Below are 25,959 nucleotides of genomic sequence, written 5' to 3'. Positions count from 1 at the left end.
AGGAAAATGTCAATAAAGCAATAGAATAGCATTTGTCAATCTATCATATTTGCAAGAGTTTAAAGGACTAATAACATACAGTTAGAGTCAGGATATGAGGAAACAGGTATTTTTGATGTATTCCACATGTAAACTGAAACACCTTTTTGAAAAATAATCTGACAGAATATATTAATATTTAAGATGTTCACATCCTTTGGTTTATCCATCCAATGTTTGGGACTACATTTAATATTAGATCTCAGGATTATTGAGTGCTGACTCTGCGCCAGGCACAAGTCTGAGAGTTTTATACATACTCATAACTTCTCCCTACAATTTTGTAACATAGTTACTGTCATCATCCCATTGTACAGATGGGGAAAAATGGGATATATAAAGGCTAAAGAATTTGCTTAAAGTCATAGAGCTAGTTAAAAGCACAAATGAAATTTGAAACCACATGGTTCCAAAGCCTGTGTTCTAAATTCCATGATGCATCACCTCCTTTTCCTCTGATAGAAAGTGAATGCATCAGTTCATTAACATAATAGAGATTTTTGTTATAGTAAGAAGAGCAAAAAATGGGAAACAATTTTACTATCCATCAATGGAGGAATGGTTGAACACATTATGTGATATTCATAGAATGTAACATTCTGCAGCTATTAAAAAGATGAATTAGAAAGACGTCCATGATATACAAATTTTAAAATGACACAGTAAACACACACATTATTGAGCTACCAAGGTGCACAATTTACTCTTTTTCTGTAGACACAGAAAGAGAAGTCAAAAGCTTTTTATAAAGAAAATAATATATTCATTCTCTATGGAATTTTTATATGTCTATTTCTATAAACAGTAGATTAATATGGAAGAATATACAACCCACTTTCACATTGCTTTTCTCAGGGGAAGGACTGGACTGAGGGAGAGTGAGATTATTAATTTTTTATTTATGTATCTTTTAGGCTTTTGTGTTTTCACAAGAGCATGCACATCGTTATTGATATTAAAAATACAGCTTTTGTGTAAACCAAACAAAGAAATGAATAAAACAAATAACAAACCCGTAGCTTAACTGAGATGGTTCTGGTTTTTAAATTATTTCAGTACTTTTTTGTTCACTAGGTTGACATTGCAAATATTAAACATTAGCTTTTGAAGATCATGAACATGAGAAGAAACAGTTATTCCATAAGCAGATAATTTTAATTAAAATTGAAGAAATCTGCCGAGATGGTAGGAAAGGGTGACAAGGTAGAAGGAAGGGTATAAAACATGGTAGAAAGCCAAGGGGCTGATGGAGAGAAATTAAATTTAAAAACTCCCTTGTCTTATACATTTCAAGACTTTGACAAACTAGACAAATGTGAAGGCACTACAGGTTTGCCAATGAAATACTTTAGTAACTGTATCTTAGCTGTTGAAACAGACCAAATTTGAAATAAAACAAAATCCCTTCATGATTTTGCTGTTGGCTGGAAAACAGATAAGCAGCATAGCAGATGTTTACAATTGTATTTATTACTGTGAGAAATATTTTACTATCATATTTACATGTTCCATAAAAAATAATTAGCCATCCAATTAGTATTCTACTAATTACATTATGAAAACCTAGGTTCTTATTTCTGTCAATTAAGACAATAAGTTCATGAGTTTTAATTAATTAGATATTAACTCATGATCCTAAGTATGCACATATTTTCTATATATTTTATTTTTGGAATTAGCAACTATTCATCTTTTCTGCATGTGAATTTAGTATATTGATATTACCTAAAATGTGCTTTACTCAAAAAAGTGAATTGTAAGTAGCATTATGCTTTCAGATATTACATTTTATGTAATGCAAAAGTAAAAGGAATATCTCATTTGCAGATGTACGTTTTGCGTTGAGATGTAAAATGTAATTAAACTTTACTCAGAAACACTTCCCTACATCTGATTCTTTGCAAAAATGGGAAAAGCAAGCTCTTCCAGCAGAAACAACAAGTAAACAAAACAACCATTTGCAAGACATATTTCTCAATTATGGCAGCTGGGGCTCACAGAGGCTAGAGCTATGACCTGCTGGTGTATACACAGTATAAACACCGGAGTTCAGTAATTAGGTTAGAGTTAATTTTAACGTTTCAGTGGCCTTGTGCATAATCAAGTAAAAGGTCATTGCCCACACTGGTGTATTTCACAAAGAACCCTCAGCAGCTAGAAATGGACATGGACATGTCTTTACTTAAGCCTGCACAATTCAAATCCAGAAACCATTCATATGCATAGTAGATTATTTTTTCTATTCATTTAAAGCAGTTTACTCCCATAAAAAAGTTTCTAGCAAATGCAGAGAAACTAGAAAAAAATTGTTAAATTAAAATATTCTTAACATTATCCTGAACGTGTGTTTGGTCTGAAATAGACGGAAAAAAACTTTGGTTACTCTTCCTCACTTAAAATTATTTTCAAAATCAGTATTGAAAAGGGATTATCTTGTAGAAGAACATACGTTTGTAGATTCGGTAAATTTTGTTTCTTGTTTGGTGGGGAGAGATGGGGGATGATTTACATCTGTTGTGTTTTTGTCAGTACCCTTGTTTCTAAACAGAGGCAGCAATCAAAATGGTTCACTTGACCCTGGCTTCAACTGCTGGCATTTTACTTAGACAGACCAATCTCAGGACCCTAATTCCTCTGCCACAGTGATTCAAAGCAGGGTCCACTGGAGTCCTTTCATGAGAATGGATGCAGGGATACTGAAAGAGAGAGCGAGAGCACTATCTTCTTTTATTTGGAGCAATGTGGATATATAGACTTGGAGCTGCCGGGAGCCAGTTTTCCTCCTAAAAGGAGAAAGACTCTGCAGCAGAGGAGAATAAGGCCAACAAACAATGAGGAATGAAGGCAGTGTGAGCTGAAATGGTGAGAAAGGGTGAGAGTAGAAGGCGATGGACCCAGTGATATTGTTTGAGGACTTAGTGCAGTCTGTGGCTAAGCCAATAATTTTCTTCTTGCCTAAGATAATTTGAGATCTGTCATTTTCAACTAAAATGTCCTGCAGAATGGCAGAACAGTGAGCTTGGTGAAAAAGGACTATCATTGAGAGATACATGCTAATATATTGTTTTGCTATTAAAGCAATAAGTATGTCATGTAAATATTTTTTTTTACAGAAACTGAAAAACAGAAAAATTTTTAAAAAGTATTTCTGATTTGGGACCTGAGAATGGGATGCTTTAAATGAAAGGTAAGGAACTGAGTAGGACATTAAATAGAAAAAGAAGGGCATGTAGAAGAGAGTGAGAAAAAGTGGATTAAGAGGTTTTGAAGAATTTCCCATTTCTATCCATTTTGTCATGCTAGTAATAGCCTACTTAGTCGCACCTCTTGAGAGGCCCAAGGATAAGGCATCTACTCCTTTCTGCAGACTATGACATCTACAAAGTTGGTCTGTAATGCTTCTATGAAGAAGTTGTTGGAGGAGATAAAAAGCAAGATAATGATCTATGGAAAGAATAATTCTTTGTGCCTTCAAATGTGGGGTGTCTCCTATGCCAAAGAGGTTTCGGCAACACTAGCAGTTTTAAGGAGAGACTCTATTAGGGAGATGGGAAGGAGAACAGGAGCATGAAAGGAGGGAGTGTCTTTTTGCTGGAGAAATGTTTACTTTGCAATTAGCAAAGGACAAGAAGCTTCTTTTGAAAACTATATTTGGGGGTCCAGAATTTAAATTTATGCTGATGCTCTCCGAGTCTCTCTCTAGGGAACCCTCCTAATTGGCAGGGATCTCAGTTGGCTAGAACAGGCTGTAAAGGAAGCCAAGGTCTTGGGGTCATTTCTCCAAAGGGCCGGTTAACTCAGCCTTGTTCCACAACCACAAGCTGTACCTTTAACCCTACTTAGCCATCTTACAAAAACATATTAGCACATCAACATGGTGGTCACAGAAAAAATAGATGTATTCACATTGAGACCAAAATGAAATGTAAGCAGAGAAATTTCATTTTTGCCAGCATTAACAAATGTCTTTGTAATGTGTTAGGAAAATCTAATGAAGATAGTAGCTACTGGTGGTACAAATCACAAAGGTGAAAACTGTTAACAAAGGTGTATGCTTATTGAAAGGGCTGATCCTCTATGGTCATTACCTTGTGGACTGATATAAACCATTTAGAATATAAGATCTATGATGAAAAGAATCTTGTCTTTTTTTGTGTACTGCTTTATACTCAGCACCTATGAGTGCCCAGCATGTGGTGGAAGTTTAATAAATATTTGTTGAGCGTAAGAAGGTATCTTGGCCTCACATTTTATTCATTCTTCCGGTTCTGCCCTTTACAAATTAGAAAGTACAATAGAAATAATATCCAATGCAACATGTCCTGCATCAACAGTTGACTGTTTTTACAAAGGAAGGAAGGAAATTTGCAAAGGAAATACAAATCTCTTACTGTATTTCAGACATTAAGAGATTGTTAAATGAATGAGCAATCACACCAATCTAACTACAAACAAGAGAAAGACCTCTAGGGTAGATTGCAAAAAAGGCTATAATTCTCCTCTCCCACCCTATGTATGTATGCCACCTTGCAAAGTAAGTTTGCACTTTCTCCTGCCAAGAGATAAAATCTGTTTCTTCAACTCTTGAATCAGGAATAGGCTTATAACTAGTACAGGCTGACAGAATGTGGTGGAAGTAAAAACTATGCCAGGTTCTGCGCCTAGCCTCAAGAGGAATGACTTCACTTTTTCTACTTTGGAAGGCGGTAGGACCTCCTGCCATCTTGATGATAATAGAAACATGGCAATTTCCTTATTCTCCAGCCATCCAACAATGTGACGAAGCCCGGGCAAGATCAAAATTGCCCAGTAGGTTTCAGCCTTAATTGCCCAGCCACAAATTGTTAAGTGGTTGTTGTTTTAAGCCTCTATGTTTTGAGGTTATTTGTTATGCAGCAAAAGCTAGCTGAAGCAATCCTCATGCAGCTGATCTAAACAATGGCAAGATCATTGTTTGCTTAGGAGCTGAGAAGAACGCTACCACTCTATTCAATAATCTGACCACTGTGTGTTATGTCACACTCACCAATGGGTCACAAAGCACTAGATATTTATAAATATCACTAAGTGAAATCTCACAGAATATAGACATTTTCAAGGATCGTTTATTACAAAGTCTGTTTTAGAATAGGAATACTGAGGTACACACCAATTAGCAGAAAAGCCTACAAATACTTTTTATACTATCATAGGAATGAAGGAATTACATAGATAGTAATAACAATTAAGTATTTCCCACCACGAATAATGTCCACCATGATTTTTGACCACTGTTAATAAAATCCCCAAAATCTCAGGGAGCCTACAAAAATGATATGGAGCAAACGTGGTCTGAATTATAACTGCTGGTTGAGTTCTAAAAACTGATACATCAAGGATTGCAAGTCATAAAGTAAAGGTTTTTTATTTTCTGCAGAGCTTTTTCTTTAACGTTGAGAAGTTTAAGAACATATAATAGGATGTAAAATGTGTTACAGGCAAGAAACTTAATAACTGTTATTTCATTTTTTTCCTACATTGATCCAGGTGTTGGCTGTGATTCTTCTGCTTCATTATGACACAGGGGAGTCAGCTGTGCATATAAGGCCTCTCAGTTCAGTCTTAAACCCAAAAACCTAGGCCACAAAGAATCCTCACAAAGATCCTGCTATTATAATGTCAAATGCCAGAGGAAACAATAAGAGATTGGGACCTGTCACTGAGGTTATAAAATGTTTTCACCTATATGGATAATACATTCTGATACTTGTCCACTGAATTTACAAGGTGATTTGATGTTTCAGTGATTAAATTGGAGGTGGTGGGAAAGGAAAAAAAATGAATAAGGATTAAGTAATATAGCTAAGGAGAAAAAAAATCAAATAAAAACAGAGAATAGGTCATATGTGACCATGGTTAAAGAGCATCTGAAGACCAAACATGTTTTTATGAGAGACTTTAAAGATTAGTAGTGAGGTAGGAGGTAGGGCTTGACTCATGAGGTGAGACTTGACTCTGGAGGTGGGGTTCAGACACCAGACCAAACTGAGGACTAATTAAAACAGGCATGGGGTGGAAGCATCTTTCTAAAAGACATACCCACCAATGTGCCATGTCAGTTTGCCATTGCCACGGCAACACCCAGAAATTACCACCCCTTTCCATAGCAACAACCCAACGACCTAGAAGTTACCACCCTTTTCCTAGAAATTTCTGCATAACCTGCTGCTTAATTTGCATCTAATTAAAAGAGGGTATAAATTTGCCTGCAGAACTGCCTCTGAGATGGTACTCAGGGCACACTGCCTATGGGGTAGCCCTGCTCCACAAGGAGCAGTACCTCTGCTGCTGCTGTACACTGTTGCTTCAATAAAAGTTGCTGTTGAACACCACTGGCTTGCCCTTGAATTCTTCTCTGGGCTAAGCCAAGAACCCTCCCAGGCTAAGCCTCACTTTTCAGGTTCCTCTGCCCTGCATCGGTAGTGCCTACATTCTTTCAAGGACAGTTGCACAGTTTACTATTATTAAAAGCTTAATATTTAAAATAGGTTGTAGTATATAAAAACTGTAAACTGTCAATCCTTAACAAACATACTCTAGGTCTGGTTCTAATACTTGATCAGTTTAGAGAGATGAAATTTTAAAGTATCAGGTTGAATCATATGAAACTGCTGACATTTGACCATTTATGACCTACAAAAAAGGAAGTTGCATGCAGTTCAACTGAATAGATAGGAGAGTATTATGAAACAAGAAATTATTATAGCCATATAATTAATTTTGGTGGAGGGAAAGCTAAATAGTGATTCAGCAACTGGAAGGCCTGTCCACTGAGGACATTAACTTGAAAACGTGGCTTAACCTTTAGGAGAGAATACATTCAGCCAGGCATGATGTCTTATGCCTGTAATCCCAGCACTTTGGGAGGCTGAGGCAGGTGGATTGCCTGAGTTCAGGGGTTCAAGACCAGCCTGACCAACACAGTGAAACCCCGGGTTTACTAAAATACAAAAAATTAGCCAGGCGTGGCAGCATGTGCCTGTAATCCCAGCTTCTCAGGAGGCTGAGACAGGAGAATCACTTGAACTCAGGAGGCGGAGGTTGCAGTGAGTCAAGATCGCGCCACTGCACTCCAACCTGGGCGACAGAGACTCCATCTCAAAAAAAAAAAAAAAAAGAGAATGCATTCATTTACATTAAGGAATATCTCTCTGAAAACAAGGGTTGTTATGTATTACAATAGTCTACCTTTCTTGGAGGTTTTAAACATAGTAGAATATTTACGTGTGGCTCTGGAATATTTTAAATTAAAATAATATTAACTTTGAGTAAAATTGATTTTTGCCTTTATAGTGGGGAGCAAAATATACCAATGGTTTTCATTGGTAGCAATTGATCCTCCCCAGAATCTGAACAAGCAACCCACTTAGGTAGGGAATGGCTAGGCCCCAAGAAGGATAAAAAGAGAGACAAGAGAGACCGTTGAGTTTACACCAAGATTTCTCATCCTTGGTCCTCTTAGCAAATAATAATGTGTCTTAGGGAGCAAAGTTGTCCACAGTTGAGAACCACATTCTCTAATACCATTATTATCTCAGCTCTGTACTTTGTTAATTTTTTTCTCTGAACCATGTCAAGAGACTAGTGCACTAACAGGTGTAGGGAAAGAGTAGACAGATCCTACTCCCCAGTGCTTAACCAGGATGACTGTCTTCAGGTCAGCTGGTCTTCATGAGGTTAAAGTAGGGAGAGGACATGATACAAATACTCAAAGCCAGTTGGCATCCAGAATTTTGAGCTAATAAATCTATCAATATGGATTTGATGAATTGTACTGGGAATCTTAGCTAAATATCTTGTTTTAAATCTGAATTAATATTTAATATAATAAATCCTTTCCATAGAACTCAATGATACAGCAGTGGAGTAGTTATTTTTAAGGCATAAACTAAAGGACAGAGGAGGAAACATAACAGACTCACTGCCATTTTGGCTTAGATTTTTAAAAACTGATCTTATTGTAATTTAAATATAGTACTCACAATAAACATAATGTGTATTTATAATATTGGTATTAGAGGACATGATTCATAACACTTTATAAGTTAACATGTAAGACATTTCCTTTATGTAATGCCTGGTAGACTTACTATACTTAATTTTGAGAAAGTACGTAAGGCAACCTAGAGTATACTCAAATAGTATAATAATACAATGATTCCCACATTTGTTTCTTCCCTGGAGTGTCCCTAAACATTTTATTTCTTTCTATTTTAAAGGGTTCCTTTTCTGTTTCTCTGGTGGAATGAATGCTAGCTTGTCTTTATACCAGGAAGGTAGATCTCCACCTCATTTCCTCCAGCAATGTGCTCTTCTCTCTCCTTCCTATCCCAAGATCTTACACTAATGTGACTAATAAGAATCTTTTTCATAAAATTAACCAAAGAACAAAATTTCTTTTATTCTTCGTGAGTTGCCTTAAAAACCATCTATAGGAAATTCTCTTTAGTTAATTAGAGGAAGGTGCAAATGAATGAAAAATGTGTTTGTTGACTCTGCTTCCACCACCACATACACAAAACTACCTTTTTACATCAAATGCAGGTGCACACTTGTCTTCCTGAGCTGTTTCAGTTTTCCTTATCTGAGATTGTTACACACTGTATGTCCAAAAAGTCAATAAATAAAATCTGACAATCACTGGAAATGTATTTTCTCCTTGTTTACTTCTACTTAAATATGATGTTTCAATACACATGTGATAATAGTTTATATATTAGTCTGTATAATCTCTTAAAATCTATATTTTTGATATATCAAATCTATAATTCAATTAAGTTCAAGCTAGAAAGAATTGTATTGGTAATAACCTCTTACTAAAGTAATTGATGGAGAAATTCAGGCTGATTAAAAGGTAGCATGTCAAGTAAAGGGGAATAATCTGAAATACTGTAAACAAATACATGAGATAATTTAAATGTAAGGACACAACAATTAAATTTATCTCCTCGGGTTAACTTATTCTAAGCATGAGAAAATGGTAGTGAAGAAAAATGTGTGTAAGATTTTGCAACACATACATATCTAAAAAGCATCTCCCAACTAGATGAATCCACTCTGTTCCTACAAACTATTTTCTTCTATTCAACTTCTTATTTGTGTACATTTTGAAAAGTCATTTCTGGATCTTATCATTCTTCCCTGGAGATCTTGCCTTTGGCAATTTCAACGGAGCAGAAAAAATCCTGAACACATGCTTCCTATGAGTTATCTACCTCTGTCTATTGTTAACCTCTTAGGCAGGGATCACAGACCTAACTTTAAATTCAAGCTTTAATTTTATAAGAAAAGTCTTATCTTTCAGTATGCTCATCTAGAAATGCTCAAGCTATGAGCATAAAAGAATCTTCTGATTTTTTTAATCTATAAGCATCTGGGAGCAACTCAAATAATAGCTATCCTAAGTGTGAGGGGAAGTCATGTCTGTACCATACCACTTTAGGGTGTTTATCTTTAAAGCTGATCAAATGTTTCTAATGCTTACTCTACTTAAAATAAGAAATGTCAACTTATATAGAAAAATATAAAGATAAAGTCCTCTACTAAATTTGCTCTGATGATATGCTTCTATGTATATGTGGGGTTCTTATCATTTAGGTTATAAATTCAAGACAAGTAATTGTCAAGATATTTTTATTATATATTATACACAATATATATAAATATATAGTAGAGCCTAAATGAAGACTCTGGATAATGTTGTTATTTTGATGTGACGCTTGATAGAGAGGATAGAGTGGGATGTCCAGAGGTCATTATTACTTCTCTATCTGCTTTGTGTTCAAATAGGATACTGGCTGACTAAACCATAAGAGAAGTTAAGAAAACTGGAGGATTAGAGAGATAAACAACAAAGAGAGAAGTGATTTCCTTCCTACCTTAAGTTTCTAGGCTACTTAAAAAAAGTTTTTGTCAAACACCTTGAAAAATAAATGAAGAAAAATAAAAGTAGGACTAAATCTGGAAAGTAAATTGCAAATATGATTCGTATTTGCCACTTGTTAGTCTATATTTTATAAAATTTGAAAAAATAAAACACCTACGTTTTTCTAGTTGTATAAACTTCTCTTTTTAAATGTAAAATGTCACGGTATCCTCAGAGGGGAAGAAAACAAACCAGAAAGACACTTTTGAGCAAAATCTTATGTCACAGGTTACTATTTCAAACTTCTTGTGGTATTACTTATTTTATCTTTTTCTAAATGAGATAAATGCCAGTTGTAACAGCTGACATTTTCAATGTTAATATTTAAGTCAAGTGCTACCAAAATATACTCTATTGAAAGATCACATTCTCAAGTAAAAGTAATAAAATGTAATTAGAATCATGATTTAATTCTGCTATTGGATAACTTTTCTTCACTTATATTTTAAAAGGAATGCATACTGAATACTGATTAATAACATACAATCTTTGTGAAAAGAATGATATGAGCAAGGACCACCTGTAAGTCATTAAATTTTAAAGAAATTTAGTAAACATAAGTAAATGTATGGCAATGGGAGCATACCAACAAGTAGAATGATGAAATATTTGACTTTCAAATCCAACTTTTAAAATCTAAGATGTTTTAAATTAATTGGTAACAAATGCCAAAAGGCTTTTTCACTAGCCAGCTTTCATTCCTTAAACTAAATTTTAATCAAAACCTCCTAAAAATTTACAAAAGTTTGAAGTTCTCTTTAAATAACCCATGTCTTCAAGAATTTTTTCACATTAACTACTCGATTAGAATGGCAGAAGCAGGTTTTATAGTTTTTGGTGATGGCCAATTCTTTTGGCATAATGGATGTTTCTTTGCAAAGTACAGGTGACCCAAATTCTCTCTTGTATAAGCAGTGTTCAAGTTTGCAGTGTCCTCTTCTGTGTTCCCTTTAAACTAGTTCACATGTCTATAATCTCCCTTACTCTATGATGTTGCGATTATCTGTTTAAACATCTCAACCTTTCACGGTGTACCTTCACAATAGAGAGACAGTACACCATTCAGTTGTGAATCCTTAGGCCCTAGTACTGTGCAGAGCCATAAAGTAAGAATATAACAAAACTAGGTTGAATGAATAAATGAATGAAATAAGCTAGTAAATGAATGAAATAGCCTAATAAATGTCAACTATGGAGAAAAAAGCTAAGAAAGGTCAACTACGGAGGCAATCAAACCCCTTTGGAATTGAGAAGATCATTTATAGACTCACCAGATAACTGCCAATAGTTACATAAAACTACACAACGTATTTGTAGGAAGTGGTGCTAAAGATATTAATGAGAAAGATAGAAAAATGATATTTTAAAGATCGGCAACTGAGGGTCTTCTAGCTGGAAGTTTATTCACCCTAATGGATCATATTATTAAACAGTATATTTCTCCTTGTTGATTTCATAGCAAATTCTAATAGTTAATACTGATGGAATAGGTTCTGTAATCTGGTCTATAAAGTTAGTGCAATATGAAAAGAAATCTGGAGACAAATGTCTTTAATGAATTTGCTATATTCATAAAATGTGGCCTTGGTCATTTTATTCAAAATAAAGTCAGTATTAACTGTAGTGGCCAGATATGGTGGCTCATGCTTATAATCCCAGCATTTTGGGAAGCTGAGGTGGGATAATTGCTTGAGCCTGGGAGTTTGAGGTTGCAGTGAACTATGATGGCACCACTGTAATACAGTCTGTATGACAGAATGATATTCTGTCTTTAATTATATATATATATATAAGCTTTTGTAGCTAAGCATATATTATATATTATATACATTATATGCTTATATATAATACATAATATATTATATATAATATATTCTATAACATTAATATATAATATATTAATATATTTATATACAATATAAATATTAATATATAATTACATATTATATAATATATTATATATCTATATGCTTAGCTACAAAAGCTTACCACTGAATTTCACTACTTTGGTTTGCAGGCAGTGAGGAAATGAATGTTTAATGGCAGTGTTTCTTTGTCTTGTTCTTATACCAAAAGTCATTAGACTTTGTATTTATGAGACTTCCCAAAAGTTTTCTAAGTACTAGGAAAGCAGATTATATTAAAGATAATGCCCTAAATGCTTACAATACAACCCAGTTCATCAAAGTTCAATTACCACACTTCTATAGTAGTTTAAAGTTCTGACATCAGGCTCTGTATTTTGGAATTACCACATCTATATTCTGTAATTTATAAGCAACATTTTTGTTTGGTACACATTTTAGGATATTAGGCATGAGAGATAATGCTAAATGTTTCCTAAGAAATAAAATGAAAAGTGCAACAGATTATGAGGATTCAAACAAGCACATTTTGTTATTATGATTGTACCTCGTTCTCCCTTCTGACACTTCTTCCTTTGCACTGTACACTTTCTTGTCTCATTTGTGGGGGGACACAGGTTACCCTTTGCTGAAGGATGCTGCATTATTTCTCGGACCCGTGTTTCAGTCCCCCTTTTGAAGCCACATGTTTTTCCCTTCTTCGTGCATGGACTCCAAGGATTCCATTCACTGACCTCACAGTGCACTGAAACAGAACAGAAGAAATAGGCTCAGTTGGCTCACAACCACTTTCTCTATTGTTGAGTTAAAAAAAAATTTCCTTCAATCAAAACTTGCTCAAATTTGAGCAGAAATCTTGCAGATCAAAGTCGGGTAAGATGACCTAAATATAAAACCAAGAGAATCGGAAAGGCAGAAATTGAATGTTTTCAGTTTGGTACTCATTATCAGGTAAACTCATTTTTGCATTGGATTTCCTTTTTCTTTAGATTGATTAGCACAGGCACTAACCTTAATATAATCACTAAAATTGATCAATTCTTTATAATTTCCAGAGCACTGCTGCAATTGTTGATTGATTCTGACCTGAATTTGAAGAACACTTGTTATACTATGTGTTAGAGAATTGATTCTCAAACTTTAGCATGCATCAGAATCACTTGGAGGGCTTGCTGAAACAAAAAATGCTGGAGCTTTCCCCACCAGCCCCCATCGGAGTTTCTGATTCAGTTATCTGGGGTAGGGCTGTGAATTTGCCTAACAATACAGGTAATGTTGATTTGCAGGTACTGGGAACACCGTTTGAGAAACTCTGTGTTAAAGAATGCTTGAGCAGAAAATGAATCCAGGTCTTTGGTCTACTATTTACTGCCTTTTCTTACTTCATGTGCTGTTGTATGCTCAAATATTGATATCTGTTACTGAGTATGGTTCAGACATACCGGTGTCTATTATATGTGAATTGTGGGTCAATTTCAGCTGATAACCTGCTTCTGAAATTAACCTGACCAAGTGATTCCTAAGATGACCTGATGTATTTTCTCTGAAGCTTCTTTTGGAGATTTGGTTCCTTTTTCTGTATTAGTTTCCTTTTTTCCAACAATGGCTTTCTCAGGTTGTAACAGATTTTTGCACTTCTAAAGAAAAGAAACATCTACAAGGTGCTATTTATGTCCCTAAAACTTTCTAATGTATAACAACAGCTAGCAACAGTAACTCTTTCAGATGATTTAAGACTGTCTTTCCACAAAAAGAAGTTTCCAGTAACCTCCCTTATTGCCTTCTGATTTAATGATTCCTTACTTTAGAGCAGAATACTATCTCTCATAACAGCCTCAAGAAAGATAACTTAAATGTTTTAGAAATTTAAATCCATTTATGATACATTTTTCACAGGCCTTTTCAGACAGTTTTAGGTCCCTGAATGCAACATGGAATTAAATGGAATTGATTAAATACATGACTTTAAGTTTCTGTTAAGTGAAATGAACTCTATTGAACCATTTGAAAATAGTCCTCATGCTCAGTTATACCGTTACAATTTTCATTCAAGAGTAGAGTAACAAAGTCAATTAATAATATTATAATCTCTTTTTGGTTATGGATATTATCTTGCAGCATCCCATTCTGATATTAACCATTAAAAACTAGTGTATCCTTAGCATTACAAAAAAAAAAAAAAAAAAAAACACCTCCAAAAAAGCAAATGAGAAGAGGAAAGTCAATGTTTGTGAGCTGTCACTTTGTCCAGTATTCATTTAATTCCAGAATTAAGAGGACTGAATTAGAAAAAATTATCTGATGTGCAAGTGACCAGAACTTCGGTGCTCTTTCATAATAGCAAAAGTGGTCTAAGCAAATGTATACTTGGACTTCAGAAAAACATATTTAAAAAAATACAGCTTAGGTAATTATTAGCTTATAGTCAGAAGATGAGTGGTTTTAAAAATTAAATTCTAAGAACAACCTTAGATAGTTTCATTGGAGGAGGGAACATATTCAAAACTAATGAGTTTAGGTAGTAAAAAGCTCTAATGAGACCAGAGAGCTAAAACACCATGAGATGAGGCGAATTTATCTTAGAGAAATACTGTAGAATAAACCTACAATGTTAGCATCCAAATAATATTTCCAGAAAAAAAAACGAAAACTGAAAAAAAGTGCTAAAGACAACACAAAAGGTGATTTAAGTTCTATTCAGATCATTTAATGAACAATGTAGAATCGAGGCACTCCTTGGTTAAGAGGTAGTTAAGAAAAAACAGAATATTCACCTTCTGTGTTCCTTCTAGCTTCTGTATTAAGAACAATCTGAAAACTGGAAATCTTTAGCTATTCACTAATGAAGCAAATGAAGCACATGTCTCATAAAGGCAATGAGCTCCGGTTCCTGGGAATGATTGTGCTGTGGTTGATCATCAGTGCGAGATGCTGTAAAAGCGATTCCCAAATTGGCAAGAAAGCTGAATAGGATGTCCTACTAGTAATGTCCTACTAGTAATGACTTTACTTGTCATTTTGCTCTAATTCTTGTTGACTAGTTGCATGGTTACATATAGAACACAGCAAGGGAATGTCCCTTGCTACTCAGTGCTTGGAGTGAAACATATTCTCTCTGTGATTTCTTGAACAAATCCAACTCTCTAAGAGAAGCAATGAGGGTGACAAAATGACAGTGCAGAAAGGAAGCAAATATCTGGAGCACAAAGTGAAAAGAATATGTTCTCTTATAAAATTTGGTTCAGTGGATGTTTCTGTTCCATTTGACCTGCAAACCATGGAAAGCGGATATATTGTGGCATACCTCTTTCATCCCAGCTCTGTATCAGGGTAGCATTTCCTCTGTTTATGACTTTTCCTCTCAATTTAAAATCTCGATAGAAAACTAGAAATATGGCGTGGATTTTAGTAATGAGAAAGACACATTCTTTCTGTTGGGTGAGTATTGGGAAGCTGAAGTCAAGTTACTAATTACAGCACTGAAAATAACTTAAAATGTTTCTTTGGGGTCATCATTTTGGCTCTCCAGATCCTAGTTTTCACATTTGTAAAAGGAATAGGCTTTAATATTCCTTCATGATACAGAAGCAGGTCATCGTCATCTTCCCTGAAATTCTGGACTGGACTAAAGGGATGGCAGGTGTAGCACCTGTAGGCTAGGCACCATATGATGGGAGACATATCTTATTGAGTAAGCAACAGGAGCCAGCCCTGAATGAAAGTTGGTGATTTGTGTTACTATAGTGTCCTAGGTCATTTGCATCTGTTAAATGAACCAAATTCAGTAACTGGCCTTTGCACTGCTAAACTCTCTTCCAAAATATATAAACTTAAATGTAGTTGTGTTAAGAAATAAGTAGTCTTAGTCTTACTCGTAGTATAAATTATCAGTAAGCTTTACAGACAAATCCAATAGTGCCAAGTGTGAAATGATCTCCCTGTCAGAAAAGCATGAATACATTTCAGGTAAATAGCCTTTCCAGAACTGAATGTTACACCTTCAACAACTGAAAAATCTAACTATGTGCCTTTTTTTTCTGGGTAGAGAAATGTTGCAAACATTCTGCTACTCATCCTGAATTTCTGCTCTTGAATATTCCACAGATGTGTTTTCTATTTTTTCCAGTGTTTGGAACTTATTACCTCTAATCATCAGCCCTCAGGACCTATAAGAAAAATAACTTGTAGTGCTCTTATTTTGTACTTTTTACCCTATTCCTAGGTTGCTTTTTTTCCATGTGTTTTTACAACTAAAGAAGAAAAAACGTAACAAAAATGAGCCACAAACTATTTCAAGACCGTTGTTTTCCAGATGCTTCTAAAATTATCTTTAAAATATCTATTTATTTTATTCTATCAAAAACATTGTTTAGAAATAAAAGTGCTGTGGTGGACTTGAAATGGTTAACCCACCACTTTAGAGTTATTACTCCAGCACTTGAGATTCTAAGGGACTCCTAAGATGGGGACCCCAGGGGAGTCCTGGAGACTATCTTGTGCTGAATCAGGAGGGCAATTGTGTGGATATGCCAACATCACCGCAGCATCAAAGGTTCTTGTAATTCTTGCCCAGGGGATTTTGAGATTTCCTAGGCTCTTTTCCCATTTGGTTTAGCATCTGCTTCCCAAGTGTTCATCAAAGTTGTAGCTGTAGTAGCTGCACAACGTTTAAAAGAGGGAAAATATAGCCTGACAGTGATCTGTTGTTTAGACAAACAACTTGTCTGAGGGACCTCCCCTTCAGGAAATTCAGCCTGCAATTAATCAGACCCAGGGATTGTCTCAATCTGTCAGTTTGAGTAAGTCCACAGTCCTCTTTATTATATATCAATACCCGTGGAAGCAGAATACTTCAGCATAGCAGTGTGAGAGAAAAAGAGTGAGATTTCAACTAAATCAATTCCAGTTCCTAGGTCTTTGATCCATTTACTGAGCATTAATGGACTGTGTCAAGAGAATATATGTTCCCTCCTTGGAAAATAACTTTGGTCATTAGTTGAGATTAGACCTAGGTGTTTTATGAAACTGTTGCTTTAAGGTAAAAATTAAGTTCAAGACATATATGTATGTCACATAACAGATCACTGTCATATATATATATATATATATATGTGTGTGTGTGTGTGTGTGTCTTGACTGAATTTTTACTTAAATAAAATTCATTAAATAATAATTTAAATAAAAAGTCATTAAATAATAATAAAAATAAATCTATCATAAACGGAAAAGTTGAAACAATTATTGACAGTCCTTAAGAAATAAGGAAGCACCTACTATATTAAATTGTACTATAATACATAATAGATAAGGTTATAAAAAACACTTTTAAGAGAGTATCTTTGTAAAGAAGGATAGAGACAGTCTTAAGAGATCTCAGCCCAAGAACCTTCAAGTTCTTTTGACAAAGGACTTTGAAAAGCACTTCCATGGAGGCTGACATTATCACTTCTTCAAATTATTCCAGATTCTCCTTACCAATATTGACACACTCCATAGTATGGTTGTTGGCTTCCAACCCTTCTGGGCAATTGTCAAGGCACTTTCCAAGGTGTAAGTAAAATCCACTTTTACATTTTGTGCAGAAATTTTTGTTGAAACAGGTATCACAGTCAGCTTTGCATTCTGAAAGAGAAAAAACAAAGAGAAATATGCCTGCATTATGTTCTCTTAACATAAAACTATCTTTAAAACATAGAGTTTTATGTTCTGCATGTGTCAAACACAGGCACACACAACTTTAGTATCAAATAAACACCTGAAGTCCAAAATTATTTTGCCAGACTGAATTCAGGATTCCTTCACAGTGATTTAGTTGGTGTACATTGGTTATTGATTTAAAAATCATTATACTGATTGCCCTATGAAAAAATCTTTGTTTTGTATATATATATATATATATATAGCCAAGAATATTTGTAAGATGAAATATCTGTTTATATTAAGTGATAGTGAAAATGTTTCATCAGAACCTTAAGAAAATATACAAAGGATATTGTCTTCGTGTTGTTCTTGAGGGCTATTGATTCTTACAACAAATATTTGATTGCTTACTATGTGCCAGGCATTGTTTTTTTATATTGGTTGACAGCAATGCACAAGAGAGGTAAGAGTCAGGCTTCAGGAAGTTTACATCCTGGGAGAGGACATGTGGTAAACAGTAACAATAGTTCACCCTTATATGGTGCTTACTGTAAGCCAGGATTGCTATAATGTTTTACAATATTATTAAGTCATTTAAGGTTTACAACAATCCAATGAGGTAGTCATTGGTATAATTTCGTTTTACACATAAGGAAACTCAGGCTAACAAAGGTTGTGAAACTAACCCAGGACAACAGATCAGACTGCTTTTGGAAACCAGACAGTCTAGTTCCAAAGTGATAAGTGCTCTGGAAAACAAACAACAACAACAACAAAAGCAACAGCAAATGGTGGGAAAAAGAGATGGAGAACTGTTGACAGGGGGAACAGGCTGATTATTTTGGATAAGATGATCATGGAGTGTCTCTCTGAGAAGGTGACATATGAGCAAAATCATCAATGAAATAAGACAGCCAGCCATGCGAAGATGTGGGCAAAAAGCTTTCCAACTGCTAGAACAGTCAGTGTAGAACATAATTGCAAAAGCTTGAGGTGGGAAGATCTTACGAGAAGGCAAGTAAGGCTGGCGCAAAATGGCTGAGGGGGAGTTGTAGGAGATGAGTTTGGAGAGATTGATGGAACTACATATGATATTTGAATAGAGTGGTATTTCCTAATTTACATTTTTGAGAAAGCACACTTGGTCTGCAGTGTGAAAAACAGATTTTCAGGGTCCAGATGACAGTACTCCCAACATTTATTTCCAATTGATAAATAAATGTTTCAGTTGCTCTGGAATCTTCTTGAAGTCAAAATAGCTGAAATGATTCGGCAAGTTAGTTAATACTTGGATTTTGTGTTGATAATGGAAACTCAGATGGAATTGAGACTTGTAATACTTTTCTATAGGTTCAATGAACAATAATCATATTCCCAGCCTTTGCTTTCAGAATTAAAAAGAAACCCAAAACATGAGTGCTTTTTTGTAAGTTAGTGATACAAATTTTCTGTTTCTGATGGTTAAGTCCAAGTATGGTTTAGCCTAATTATCAGATAAACATTATTGTTTACTTAACATTGAATATCACGAATATATTGGAGGCCATTTCAATCTGGAAAAGTCACCAAGGATGAGATAAAAATACAATTTTGTGTAGGCACTTACTTGTACACTTATTTATATCTGGATATCGAGTTCCATAATATCCACTTGGACATGAAGACAGACACACTCCAATCTGCTTCATGCCAATTCTTTCCAGAACAAAAAATAGTCTGGGCTTACATGACAAACACCCATTGTAATCTGAACATGTTGCACAGCCTCCTTGGCAGCCTTGACTGACGTTGGGATGCACTGAGGAGACAAATGGAGAAAGACGTTACAAAGGTTAAATCACAGATGTAAAAGTTAAATGACATTTTCTGGGCAGGATATACATTTTCTTTCATTAGGTTTCTATTTGTTGGTAATAGGTAAATGAGGTGGGATTTTTTTCCTATCATTTTTTGTGATATTTTATTTCCCTTTAGCACATGTATTGTTTTTAATTTCAAAGTTCTTAATATTGAGCATTTGAAAAATAAGAATATACTGCCTCAAAGGACTTATCTATGTATGTGTGTGTGTACATATTCTCTTTATATGTAATATATAGTATAATTATGTATAACTAATTATACATATATTCTCTTTATATATATAACATCCTCACTGAACTAGCACCTTGGGAGATTGGGGACTGGTAATTTTGTGCTCATTTACACAGTGAAATTAATACACATTTGCTTTGCTTTTCATTTACGTAATGGAGGATAAGCATATATTTCTAATTTCTTCAGTAAGTAAAATAATGTACACTAGGGCTTAACTTGAGTAAGGACACTAAGTTTTATAATATGTTTTGAACTGTGGTGTATTAGAGAACACAATTTTACTTTTTGATCCAATGCAAACTGATGCTGAAACTATGTTAGCTGTTGAGCACCCCACAATTCCTTCATGAAATATTTCTTCTCACATGAGCTTAATCATTGCCAGTTCAAATAGATATAATGGTGAAAATGTGATACTTATCTCACCAGTGTTTCCATGTGGATCTGTGACTACTTACGGTAATTTATGTTCAATATTTTCTCTTTCGGGACTGGAGTCTTACAGTTTCTGTGCCCTCATCTTCTACTTACTCGAGTGAAATGTGTATTTGGTGAGAATAGACCAGTCTACCTTAAGAATCACTGGTACACACATTCCAGGGTTTCCAAGAGTTACCAATGTGTGAGTTAAGAGTGTTTGTTAGCAAGTCTGAACAAACAGAAACAAATATTTGGGAGACTTATGTTTACTTAAGATCATCACAACTTTAAATCTTCTTTTGACTATTAACTAGTCATCATCACCTCTGCATGAACTGGTAAAAACTGCTGACTAAGGGGCGTTTCTCATATAGCTGGTGTTTAGGATTATTTCTTTTCCTATTGTGTTCTTCACTCAAGTATATTGCTAATGGCTTTATCATCCTTTGAAGATGCCAGAGGAAAAAAAATCATAACCCTTAGAGAAAGAAAGATTGATGCACAGGAATCTAAAGGCATCCCAGTGTATTTCTGGCTTCTTTTGTTGGTAGTAGAAGGAGTAGACTCTGATGGACCTTAGCATAGTTAAGTCTGTCTTTACAGTGACGTTTGGTTATTGCTAAGTTCTTTACCACAAAAACAAATCCCTCCAGGCTTAGTTAGAAGAGGTACCCATAAGACCAAACAGCCTTACCACAGGAGTGCACGGGTTAGTTACAGAGAGGTCATTCGGTTGACCAGCATCCTCTGCCTGTAGGAAACCATCCCCGAATCAGCCACAGGAACCACAAGCAGCTCATTCTCATTCCAAGACGTTTTGTAAATAAACTAAGGAAATGTGTGGGGGAAGGGAAGTCTGCTTTTCCTGTGCATGCTCCTCTGTGGGGGTGGGGCAGTCACATAAAGTGGCACAGGAGGTTTAGACATTACAGGGCCTGGGGGACTTGTAAGTGAAACTACTTTCCAAGTAACAGGGTCATTTTTCATGCCAGTAACTCAGCATTGGTGACTTACAGAAAACGTGTACATATTGTAAGCTTGCAAAGATCCTAGAAGGGAAAAGGGGCAAGAGATTTCCATGTGTTCAGACATGTGTTCAGAATCTATCATTATCCATTTCAAGAAGCAAGAGGTGTAGATAAAAACTTGTAAGACCTTTTCATAGACTTGTCTATGGAAGAGTGGACCTCAACTTGAAAGAAAAGTGCTTCACACTCAGGGCACTAAGAGACTCTGGGTTTAAGGAAGATGAACCATATTGGTCCATGCCAATCCATATCTATCTCTGAAATGTGGCTGCTGAAAGAAAACACACAGTTCTAATTTTATGTATTCTGAAACTTTTGCCAATTATGATATAATTTTAAATATATCAATTATTAATGTAAACATTATTTACATATTCAGAGCTTCAAAAAGTGACATTCTTTAAGATAAATTTTATTTTAAAAACTAGGTTTTGAATGTTTGGAATGTTCTTCAGGAGAGAGCTTTGAATAAGTTTCATGATTGTAACCGTATCCACTGAAATTATGAGATGTGCCAAAATACCTTGCTTGATTCCCTCTGTCTCTAAAACTTTTACTGATGAAATGCAGCACAGTCAACATTGTGCTGCAATAATTCTTTTTGCTTTTTTTTTCATATTTTGATTTCCTAGGCAAAGGTTTTTTAAAAATTTGATTTTTGGAAAAGCAAGAAAGACCTAATTGTCCCAACTTGCAATAAAATTTTGTGTCTTAATCAATGAATTTTGAATATGGGCAATAAATTTTGAATATCAAATGATGGCAAACCTTATTTCTTCAGGGAGGTTTAAATGCTGGCTGTGGGAAGAGAGAGAAATGGAGACTATGAAGCTCAGATTCAATGAGTCTAGACTTTTTTATGGTTATGTAGTGTAGTGACAGCTTTCTTGAATGCCGTATAAGGATCACACAAATTACACAGTCAGTATTACACAACTAGGTACAAATTTCCCAAACTTCATTTTAAGGCAAGGGATTTTACTTTTTATATGGAAACCACAAAAACTTTGGTCTATATTGACTGTAACAACACTTTCAGCCATAAAATCTTGTGATTCTGAGACAGAAAATAGAATTTGACTTTCTCATGTGTCTTTCTTTTTATTACTCATTCAATATTAACTTCATTTTGCATTTCTAAATCACCTTTTTCAGACAACATTTTCCTACTATTATTTGAAGTTGTTGGTGGAGAGGTAGGGAATGTTTCACAGAATCTCAGTGTTTGAACTTAATCTTAGAAAACGAGTTGGAGTTTATCAGTACCTAAGTGGCCATGTGTGGCTAGAGAAGGAAACACTACAATGACCCAACGTGGGAAGGAGACTGGCATGAGTTTGATGCAACTGGTGCATAAGTAGTGGGGAATGAAGATATGAGGAATAACAAGAAGATTGGAAGCATAAAATAGATCTATATTACAGAAACTTTTTTGAGATAGGCCAGTGAAATTCTTCTGTAAATATAGGGTGTTTCAATCACACCAGTGATTGAAATATAAGATTTGAATTGGAAAGGAAATATCCCTGGCAGTGTGGCAGGCATGCAAACTAGGAAAAGAATAATGCAGTGGTCAAGGTAAGAGGCTGATGATAACTTAAAACACGGCAGAGGCAATATAATGTAGTGAGGAAGGGATGTATGTTTCAAGGATATTTAGGAGGTGGTATCAATCAAATATAGTGGCCAATGGCATGTAGGCTGAACAAGAAAGAGGATTTGAAACGGTGTGTTTCTAGGTCCAGCCAGTGAATAGAGAGGGGAGGGGCTACCAGGGGAGTAAAAGCCTGCAGCTGGAGAGTAGAGCATGGTGCAGAGAATACCAATGTTTAAAAAGATAAACCTGGCTTGGAATCATTAATTTTGCAGATTTTGTGAAATATCCGGAGAGTGATGCTTAATAGATGGAGCTTACTTTGGAGTGGCTGTTGGAGATGTACACATGAGTCTCTGACAGTGGTTACTTAATTAGAAAAGGCATGGGAGCTACTGGGCCTGGTACGGTGGCTCACGCCTCTAATCCCAGGAGGGCTGATCACATGAGACCAGGAGTTTGAGACCAGCCTGGCTAACATGGAGAAACTCCACCTTTACTAACAATACGAAAATTAGCCCAGTGTGGTGGTGCACGTCTGTAATCCCAGCGACTGTAACTGCTTGAGCCTAGGAGTTGGAGATTGAAGTGAGCTCAGATCACGCCATTGCACTCCAGCCTGGGCGACAGAGTGAGACTCTGTCTAAAAAAAAAGGGGGGGTGGGAACTAATGAAAACTTACAGAAAAAGAGGACATCATGCAAAATAGGGGACATTTGGTAAGAGAACAAAATGTATTATCAGCAGCTTTAAACAATACTTTGAATTTCTAGGTGACTCACTGTTGCTTTCAAAGCATACTCAAATGTTAAATTAACTGTGGTAATTGCCTTATGATATAAGTAAGTAGAAGCTATCATAATCATTTATTTCGAAACTTCAAACTTGGACTCAAATGAATGCTGTAACTTGCTGGAAAAATAGTGAGTTTAGATAAGAGGTGAAAATAGAGATCTTTGATATCTGGTAACTATATCTTTATATATAAGTAAACTTTAGATGTGTAATGGGGGTAGATATGAATGGGAAAATGGGCAGAATTCATGGACACTTTAAATTGGGACTTTCTACTAAAAATGTGTCACATACACAGTGAAATTAATATGTCTATCCTTAAAATTAAGAAAGAGGGAAGTATTATTTCTTGTTTATTATGGTTAGTTGTACGAAAAGGGTGTACACTGATACATAACTTAAACCTACTTTCAGTGTCTGAACTGTCAACACTCCCTGAGTAAGAAACTTCAATTTCACTATCTGTTAAGAAGGCTTCCTACTATTTGATAACCTTTAACTTGTGATACATAACTAATGCAACCATTTCTAAGAGACTTGCTATTATCATAAGAGTTAATTCAACTTTGATAAAACATCCAGAATATAGAATTTTAAATGGAACCAGAACATTTGGTCAATATACAACCATTCGCTACCTATTTTCAATGTTTTTGATGAATCAACTAATACATTATTGGGAACTAAATTCTGTTTCTGTGACAATTTAAGTGCAAGCTTCAAGCATTTGCTTTAATTTACTTCTAAAACTCAGTTACAAATGTACTAACAGCTACTATAAGTTGTTGTGTGAAAAAAATCCACTATTGCCTGCTGCTAATTACTGCTGATGATCATTTATTTGTAGCTAATTTCCAGAAATGTAAATTTTAGTAGACTTTAGACTAATAAAACAGGCTTGACTGAGTTGAAAAGAAGTGCCAGATAATAAAAGTAACATTGATTTTATAATCTAATTAAAAATTAATAAACTCACAAATTTGATCTAAGTTATTTTTAACAACAACAAAAACATCATATACAAAGTCTCTCCAAAGCATACTTGTCTGCACATTTGCTGCCTGTTTTTCTGTATGCAGTGGCCTTAAGAGACAGGGTAGAGAGAAGAGACCAACTGAATTCTACAATCAAAGGTTTTTTTACATCTGTCCTTTCCTCCATGCCTTCTCTTTTTGAAGGGTGCTCACATTGACTGTATACTTCCTAAGGGAAGAGGTCTCATGGTTTGATAATTTCTTCTTCTTTTTTCCTCTATAGTTTCAGGAATTTGAGATAATTTCCACCTTCCATTCAAGGCAGTTATTTACTGAATATGTTCTCAATAAAGTGTTTTTGATTATTGAAGGAATGAACACAATACATATAAAAAAGCTACATTTAAAAAAATAATAATAAACATGTTGTTAGGTGCAGTGGCTCACACCTGTAATCCCAGCACTTTCCTTGAGCCAAGGAGTTTGAGACCAGCCTGGGCAACATAGCAAAACCTTGTTTCTACCAAAAAAAAAAAAAAATTAGCTGAGCACGGTGACACACACCTGTGGTCCCAGCTACTCAGGAGGCTGAGGTGGGAGGATCCTTTGAGCACAGAAGGCCCAGGCTCCAGTGAGCCAAGATTGCACCACTGCACTTCAGCCTGGATGACAGAGCGAGACCTTGTCTAAAAAAAAAATATATATATATATATATATGTATATATATATATATAAAAGTAGTAAATATTTAACAGAAAGTATCTATAATAATTTAAGTGGGCTGTGCCTATGAATATCTGTCAAAGAAATCAAGTTCCAATTACACAAACTTTGAATGCTTAATTATGAAATCAATCATTCAAAGTGAAGCCACATAACAGCTTTTTTGTGTCATTTACTTCGGTAATTCATTCCCTTAGAGAAAGTGTGGCGCTTTTTCTCGCCTAAGTTAGGACAACGCATTTCTACCATATCTTGGGACTTGATTATTACAGAGTCACATTTAACTTTGGAGTAATATTACACTTATTGAAAATTAAGAGATGTTTCCCGATTCCTCTGGAATGTTTGGCAATGTTCACCTTAAGAAAAGTCTAATGTTAAAAATTTGAATTATTTGGCTGTCTCTCTAAACTTCTGCCCAGTCAACCCAAGAAAATATTCAGAGTCAGTGTTTCTTACTTATTCATGTGTTAAAGCTTCTAAAGTAGAGCTGACAATGGCAGGGTCTCTACAACCATTTAGGCAACTTGAGAAAGTTAGGTATAGATAGCAAAATACGTACAAAAGATTTTTTGAGTAAGTATAATTACTTATTGGGATACAACACTCCTTTTGGATCATGAAACTGTGATATTTGGGTGAATACAGGTTTATTCATTATTATATTTTATTGATAACTTATTGAAAGAACCACATGTTTATATGTCCAAATATATACAGACCCTGCCATTTTTGAAATACTGTTTATCATCTGATGGTTTAGGGTTTTAATATACCAACGTTTTAACCATTAAGTCAATTAAAATTCACCTATGCTATT

At 35.0% G+C, this 25,959-nt stretch overlaps 1 protein-coding gene across 1 annotated transcript in view; it reads right to left on the bottom strand.

Annotated features, from left to right (window-relative positions):
- The window catches only part of RSPO3 (R-spondin 3), a 76,990-nt gene that overhangs the window by 27,789 nt on the left and 23,242 nt on the right, over positions 1-25,959 (bottom strand). The window contains exons 2-4 of the mRNA XM_023230698.1: positions 19,115-19,306; positions 17,344-17,490; positions 12,416-12,613 (exon numbers count right to left, since the gene is read on the bottom strand). Of these exons, the coding sequence (XP_023086466.1) occupies positions 12,416-12,613; positions 17,344-17,490; positions 19,115-19,306 (537 nt within the window). The remainder of the gene's footprint in view (positions 1-12,415; positions 12,614-17,343; positions 17,491-19,114; positions 19,307-25,959) is intronic.

This window comes from Piliocolobus tephrosceles, chromosome 5 (assembly GCF_002776525.5).
Source record: "Piliocolobus tephrosceles isolate RC106 chromosome 5, ASM277652v3, whole genome shotgun sequence".
In the NCBI taxonomy this organism is placed as follows: domain Eukaryota; kingdom Metazoa; phylum Chordata; class Mammalia; order Primates; family Cercopithecidae; genus Piliocolobus; species Piliocolobus tephrosceles.
Note: the sequence above shows the minus strand (reverse complement) of the source record. Positions and strands in the feature narration are given on the sequence as shown.